This window comes from Cottoperca gobio, chromosome 14, assembly GCF_900634415.1.
Source record: "Cottoperca gobio chromosome 14, fCotGob3.1, whole genome shotgun sequence".
Lineage (NCBI taxonomy): Eukaryota > Metazoa > Chordata > Actinopteri > Perciformes > Bovichtidae > Cottoperca > Cottoperca gobio.
The window spans coordinates 841727-849544 of NC_041368.1; the positions used below are offsets into that span (position 1 = coordinate 841727).

Below are 7818 nucleotides of genomic sequence, written 5' to 3' on the forward strand. Positions count from 1 at the left end.
TGCGGCCACATTAGTGCAAAAGAACCATAAGTAGTGATTGGACATTTATCAAAAGACTGAGTATTATGTCAATATCCCGGTTTCGACTTGTGGAGAAGCCCTGTGAAGAGACTTGGCTTTTCAAGTGGATGATCATCGTGTTCCTCTTGGGGTTTGCACCTGCTCCCACACAATGAATGAAAATGACAAGCAACAACACTGAACAAGAAGCCTCTCTACAGTGCAGTTGGATGGACAAAGATGAGAAGGGGATTAAAGGTGTTTGATATTGATGGTGGTGTGTGATGAGGTTCAAATCTGATCTTTAACACACTTGAAAAATATGGACAAGGTTAGGACAAATAAGGACCTGTGATGAATATCCATTCAGTTTAAAATTTTCATTTGTTCATGTCTCCAGCTCATCATGGGAGAGCGGAAGCTGGCGCTGGTTGTTGTCTTCTGCCTTGTTTCTGTCGATGTTGCCTTCTCGAGCAGGTAATGTGATCCAACAACCTACAGCAAAATATTGTTCTTGTATGATGAAGCCCTGTTCCTAGTGGTGAGCCGTGTTTGTAAGACATTGAACTAGTAACTGTTACCTGACTGCCTTACCAGCTCTATGTAACTCACGTCTTTATGTTTCCAGTGACTGTAGCTGTCATGTCAGTTGACCTGGGCAGTGAGTGGATGAAAGTAGCGATAGTGAAACCTGGTGTGCCGATGGAGATTGTTCTCAACAAGTGAGTATAACTAAGAGTCTGTCATGATCATGGTGCAGTGACTGTACACACTTTGCTTGCCCACTCCAAGGTTTCTATTTCCTAAATTCACAGACCAAGTACAAAAGCAAGTGAAATGAATACAGCATGAAATGACATTTCAGTGTTAAACATTTTATCTGTTGTATTTTTCTTCAGGGAGTCGAGGAGGAAAACACCCACAGCTGTATGTCTCAAGGAAAATGAAAGACTTTTGGGAGACAGTGCGCTTGGAATGGTATGAATTTTTCCTTAATGTCCTAAATTGATTTATAGATAGAATATCAGCTTAATCTGATGATTATCGTTTTCACTGTCAATGCATAGTTAAATCATTCAAATGACCTCAAAATGATAATGATCTTTTCTTTGTATGCCATTAATGGTCACATGTTGGTATGTTTCAGTCTGTGAAGAACCCCAAAACTGTTTATAGACACCTCCAAAGTCTCCTGGGCAAAAAGCACGATAACCTCCAGGTGGCGCTCTACCAGAAGCGTTTCCCTGAGCACCAGCTGCTGGAGGACTCAGTGAGAGGCACAGTTTACTTTAAAAGCTCAGAGTGAGTCTCTGCCTATTTATTCAATACTCCATCATACAATAAATGCTATTTGAAAATCATGTGTCTCTTTAATTGTAGTATTGAGTCTTTTAAAATGGTTGTTTAATAAGAGTTGTGTTCATCATTACGTCTCTACGTGGTGTATACAGATACGGCTGTATCAGGCTGTGCGTCACTACAGTGTAGATGCTTGTTATAATTTTCAACCGCTGGAAACACTTTTTTTCATTACTGATTATCACAGATCTCTTCTAATAACATGACTGATGATGAGGTACTGTAGCTTTCCTTAGGGAAACTGTAGCAGTTATAATGGAAACCTCAATATCAGAGTACCACATGCAAAAATATCATCAGTAGATTGTAGAAAGAAACACACCACTGGGTCAGACTGGGGCATCTAATCTGGCTTTCTGTTTATTTATTTCTGCCAGAGAAATTCAGTACACACCTGAGGAGTTCCTCGGTATGGCGCTCAATTATTCTCGTGGACTGGCTCAGGACTTTGCAGGTCAGTTTGCACGTGGAAGAAGACACATTATTGTATGACATGTTCCAATATGTGAAGCATATTCATTAGTTTTGTCTTTATTCTCCTAATCTCTTCAACTCACAGAACAGCCAATCAAAGATGCAGTGATCACCGTCCCAGCCTTTTTCAACCAGGCAGAGCGCAGGGCAGTCCTGCAGGCTGCACAGATGGCAGGCTTAAAGGTTCTTCAACTCGTCAACGACAATACAGCCGTGGCCTTGAACTATGGGGTCTTCAGGAGGAAAGATATCGACAACACAGTCAAGGTGCACTTTCAGCGTTACTTCCACATTTACGTAAATAATCATTCTATATATTTTATTACAGTTAACAAATCCCATGCGCAGCCCCAAGAAACAATGAATGTCAAAGCTTGATATATCTTCTTCCTCTCCCATAGAGTTCCATTGTTGTAAAAAAACAACAATTTAACACATCAGTGAGCCGCACTGGGTGACACACATTGAAGTTTATTTTGACTCGATCCCGCATACATCTGCCTCAAACACTCACTACAGCTCCTGTTTGCGTAACGGTAACGACTACAGTGACCAGCTGTTTTAGAGAATGACTGATCAAAATCATACATTTGTGAGCTATTTGTAAAGATTTACATCTTCAGTTGGAACCAATGGGCTTGGGGTTGAATGCCACTGAGTCTTTTTGAAGAGATTTGTTGAATATAACAAATATAGAATATGGACAGCTTTATTCTTTAATGTATCTTAACATTTGCTAGAGAAGTATGTAATAAGAATCTTGTTCAGAGTTTTCTGTCTCTGTGTAGGAAAACCAGCTCAACTGATAAGCCACTACAAATAGTTGAAAGTCTGACCTTGTTCCCTTTCAGAATGTGATGTTTTATGATATGGGCTCAGGCAGCACAACTGCCACCATAGTCACATACCAGACAGTCAAAACCAAGGAGTCTGGCACCCAACCCCAGCTACAGATCCGAGGTGTCGGGTGAGTCCACTGATCCATTTCACTTCTTTTAGCTGTATTTTTTGTCCAAAGCGACTCACAATAAGTGCAAACTGTCATGAGGATACAACTCCGAACAGCAAGAATCTTGCAAGTACATTAGCTTCAAATAAGCCAAACCAATGTAAGTGCAACATACAGAATTTGAACTTTTGTATTATTGGTCGAGGTTCAATTTAAACAGGTGAGTTTTCAGTCTGCGACGGAAGGTGTGAAGACTGTCTGCTGTCCTCACATCAATGGGGAGGTCGTTCCAGCATTTTGGAGCAGGATAGCAAACAGGCAGGTTTTGTTTGAGGGGAATCTGAGTCCCACTCGCAGTGAGGGAGCAGCGAGCCGATTGGCCGACGCAGAGCGAAGTGATCGTGCTGGGGTGTATGGTTCGACCATGGCCTGGATGTAGGAAGGGGCTGATCCATTCACAGCACGGTAGGCCAGCACCAGAGTCTTGAAGCAGATTCGGGCTGGCAATGGTAGCCAGTGAAGGGAGCGGAGGAGCGGTGTAGTGTGGGAGAACTTGGGGAGGTTAAAGAGAGTGTTGGCCACACCCACTGCAATCATTCACCCAGAGGCCCCTGACTGATGGCTAACAAGTGAAACTCACTCAGCTATCAAGACTAGCAGTAAACAAGGTACAGTTTTAGCACAATAAGCTAATCAAGCAAATACACTTAACTAACTTAGTAAACTTGGATTCAAATGCACGGAGCACGGTGCACTGCCACTGAGACTGCTTCTGTCACAAAGTGAGGATTCTGTCTGGTGTAGAGATCAGCCTCTTGTGAGGGGCATGCTGTATTACTGTATACAATCGGCTTTGTCTTCTAAAACCTTTTCAAGATGGAGATAAAAGTGTAATAACCTTTTTTTTTAATCTTATTCTATCATAATATTGTCATAATTTATGGGAGGTTATTTTTATTACATTTTATTTCAAACAGCCAAAGTCTATTTATTTCATAATAGCGTTTTTCTTAACAATGCAGTCATTCCTGAGCCAGGCTCAACACCTGCCATATAATAAACACATTGTACTGTATTGACACAATTATGAAAATAAGTAACACAAACAGATGCACACTTGTCAAATTCTAACCAGTAGTAGTTTAATTTTGGCTTTTGGAGATACTGACGCACTTTTCAGATTTTAGGAACACTCTAAAATCTTAAGATAATATTCTGAGCCATACACATATTCTAATGTTCTCTGAAGACTGATGTATCGCATATCACATCGTTTTTCTATCTTTGCTCCTCATCCTATCTGAAACTCAAAGACTACACGCAGAGATATGCATCTGCAGCATGTCGGCAGTTTGCTGACAGGCTGCCTCCGGGTCGTAACATTGGTATCGACACATTAATCACAGCCTTGTCTGTACTGTGGTCTCATTCAGCAGCGCTGTGACTGGCTTTAGTTCAGATGTTTGTACACATTTTTCAGTAGTTAAAAAAAACAAGGGAAAACCTAAAAGTGGTTTTTTTAAGAGTGAAGGAAGGAATACAGATTGAAGGTGGAGTTCTTTTACAATTGTGACGACATCATCAGAACCATGAACAGAGTAACTGGGATATTCACTGAGCTGAAATAAAACTAGAATATGATGCTTAAAGTCTTTTCTGTTGTCAGCAGAGAGCAAGAGTACAGATGATGATTAAATGTTGCATATAATTTAGTGCTGATTAACAGTATGTGGGGGTCCCTCCTCCATAAAAGACAATAATGTGAATATGATTTATTATTATTATCTCATTGAATCTAAAGATTTAGTACTCAGAAAGTTGTATCATGTTGTCCTGAGCTGCAGTGATGGATAAGAGTTTAGAAATATATACTCTACCAGGAAGCCTGTCAGGAATTAAATATGAAATAAACCTAATATGCAGCTATAATCACAACTTTGTCTGTTAGTAGCTCTGTTTATAAAATGTGTCTCCTATCTTAAGCATAATAATCATGTTAGGCAAAGTGATTGTACTGATTTAAGTACTTAAGTCCCGGTCAGGATCATGTAGAATAACGACTTGAGCGTGCTGACTTGTCAATGTGTAAGAACTTATCTGTGCAGCACTGGTTACCATAGTGATCTGCCCTGGCTTTGTGATATTACAAACACTGGAGTTATCAGGCATCACTGGCTAATACGTTACCTTCTTCGTGATTCTGGCCCCAGGAGTCAGACATTACTGCATATTTGCTGAAGTGTTTCTCAGGAAGTGGTTTAGTATATTTACTCATGTATAACCAGTCTCTTGCAGTTCCTCTGTTTGAAAACTTGTACATTCATTTTGTGTTTACAGAACTTGGTGCGCTGATATAATCCCCCTCAGCACAATTGGCGACCCACTTACACTTATGAATAAAAGTGATTGAGTGTGAAGGAATAATTCTCAGGTGTTAATGAACTTAGGTTTTAGCTTTGTGTCTGTAGATAGGTGGGCTCTTTCATGCTGATCCTGCCAGAGCCATTAAAGCTCTTAATGTTCACATATAAGGAATGTAGATGCTTCAGGATAAACAAAGTATATCTTATTTTTATATTTGGTAATTCAGTCCTCAGACTTGTGCTTCTCTTGTTCTGGCTGTAGGTATTGACCGTGGGTTGGGAGGCTTTGAGATGGACCTGCGACTCCGGGACCACCTGGCCAAGCTGTTCAATGAGCAGAAGAAGAGCAAGAAAGATGTGAGGGAGAACCACCGGGCTATGGCCAAGCTACTCAAAGAGGCTCAGAGGATCAAGACGGTGCTCAGTGCAAACATGGACTTCATGGCCCAGGTGAGTGCAGGGACGTGAACATGCAACCCTCAGTCTAAAACCTGTCTGCAGCACCTAGAGAGGGAATTAGAATACAGTCTGTATTTCTTTATTTACTTTACTTCTGTCAAGTACTCGAACATTTTAAAACTGATTTTTAAATCTGAAATTAAATGTTTATAAGATCTTAGAAATGCCGCAGTGTCGTAGTTTATCTATGAGAAATGAGATCCGTGATAAAGACTCCTCCAGGTAATCCTAACATTTGGATGCAAACACCATTGCACTGAAAGAAAATGTGTTTGTTTTATTCAGGTGGAAGGTTTAATGGATGACATTGACTTCAAAGCTAAGGTGACCAGGATGGACTTTGAAGAGCTGTGTGCTGATCTGTTTGAGAGAGTGCCTGGCCCGGTGCAGGACGCCCTCAGCACTGCAGAGATGAAGCTGGTCAGTATTCTCATTGCATGTCGCTACACGTTGAGTCTTCAGCTGCAGCTTGGTTGTCCCACATGACGGGATCTGATGAAACTTTGGTGACATGAGCGGATTTGGCTGTAGGTCACCGCAGATGCAGAATACAGAACATCTAGATAGAATAAGAATATGGAAAATAAATTCATATCAGCAATAGTTTATAGAATCCTATATACATATGATATGGTGTACGTAGGATATGGTATTGTCCTGCAGCCGATCACTTTTTGTTATGGCCTTTTATTAAATAAAAAAAACCTTTGGGCAAAACTATCACATAAACTATGATAAAAGAACATTAACTGTTAGACAGGAGATGTTTCCTCATTTGAAAAGACCAGCAGGATGTGCAATGGAAGTTCTATGATTTCACATCAACCCTTGTGTTGGTTGCATACTCGACCACAATTGGTTTCCAAGCTAGTTGTGATGTTAAGTTGATATTTAGGTGAGCACACAGAAGCTTTCCCCCTTCCACAGATGAATGTGAAAATGGTCTTCTAGTGTTAAACTCTGCACAAAGTTTGTGTAGGGAGTAGATATTTGACCCACTTGTCCTTGTTATTTTATTTTTTCCTTTTTTTCCGTAATGCTTTAATGATGCAGGCCAGAAAATAGAACCACCCATCACTGCCAGTTGTGACCTCTCTGGTGGTGTTGGAGCCAGGTTTAATGAAGAAATAGAAAAAAGAATTGAAATGTTTGATTGGTAAACAAAGTGTTATCTGGCACAAGAGAAAAACACTTTTCTAGCGAAACATATTTAGGTCTTTTACCATGTTAAGGTGTGGACAGATGAAATGTTATTGTAGGGCTTTTTTAAATGTATTAGTTTTAAATAATGAGCAGGGAGTATAAATGAATGGATGTTTTGTGTTCTATGCTGTGAGTCTGAGTTCTTATATTTCTGCCAACAGGATGAAATTGAGCAGGTGATTTTAGTCGGTGGCTCCACCCGTGTCCCCAAAGTTCAGGAAGTGCTGCTCAAAGCTGTGGAGAAGTAAGTCCTGTCAGCGAGAGGTTGCTCTCATTTGAATAACTTTCACTTTCAAATTGAACACAAAGAACTACATTCTTCCACAACCTGAATTTTGATTCTACATTGCTTTGTCACCGTCTCATCGAACTCTTCCCCCAATTCTTTCTATTCTATATTTATGTTTCTCGACCTTTGCAGTACTTTGCTTTATTTTATTTTCTATGTTTATAGTTATGAACCTGATTCTGACTCTGATTAATTGGAGAAAGTTGAGTTTTAGTTCGGCAGGTTTGGTTGGATTGCTCCAGTTGTAATTGTGTATTTTTTTCATGTAGAGAGGAGCTGGGGAAGAACATCAACGCTGACGAGGCAGCAGCCATGGGTGCCGTGTACCAAGCTGCTGCCCTCAGCAAGGCCTTCAAGGTCAAACCTTTCCTGGTCCGAGACGCAGCCGTCTTCCCCATTTCAGGTCAGTGCAGGTCATTCATTGCCTCAGATTGTCAGACTGATCCTATAGTTAGTTCACTGTAAGTTATTCTGGATACGAGCATAGATGACCTGTAATGGAATGGAATTTAAATAACATCACTTTTAAATCATTGGTGGAATTCCCTATGGCTTTGCTGATGGATGAACGAAGCCATGGCAGGACTAACCACATGTTTAATTCCATCAGGTGGAGTTCACTCGTGAGACGGAGGAAGAGGGTATCAAGAGCATTAAACACAACAAACGTATCCTCTTCCAGAGGATGGCGCCCTACCCCCCAGCGCAAGGTCATTACATTC

At 40.6% G+C, this 7818-nt stretch overlaps 1 protein-coding gene across 1 annotated transcript in view; it reads left to right on the forward strand.

The window, feature by feature from the left end:
* Window positions 1–406: 406 nt before the first annotated feature.
* The window catches only part of hyou1 (hypoxia up-regulated 1), a 19420-nt gene continuing 12008 nt past the window's right edge, over window positions 407–7818 (forward strand). Inside the window, 14 exon segments of the mRNA XM_029447506.1 lie at window positions 407–454; window positions 456–477; window positions 629–722; window positions 900–978; window positions 1148–1302; window positions 1737–1813; window positions 1919–2100; window positions 2685–2802; window positions 5411–5595; window positions 5890–6024; window positions 6969–7051; window positions 7366–7494; window positions 7703–7793; window positions 7795–7818. The exon segment at window positions 7795–7818 is cut by the window's right edge and continues 78 nt beyond it. Coding sequence (XP_029303366.1) covers window positions 407–454; window positions 456–477; window positions 629–722; window positions 900–978; window positions 1148–1302; window positions 1737–1813; window positions 1919–2100; window positions 2685–2802; window positions 5411–5595; window positions 5890–6024; window positions 6969–7051; window positions 7366–7494; window positions 7703–7793; window positions 7795–7818 — 1422 coding nt within the window.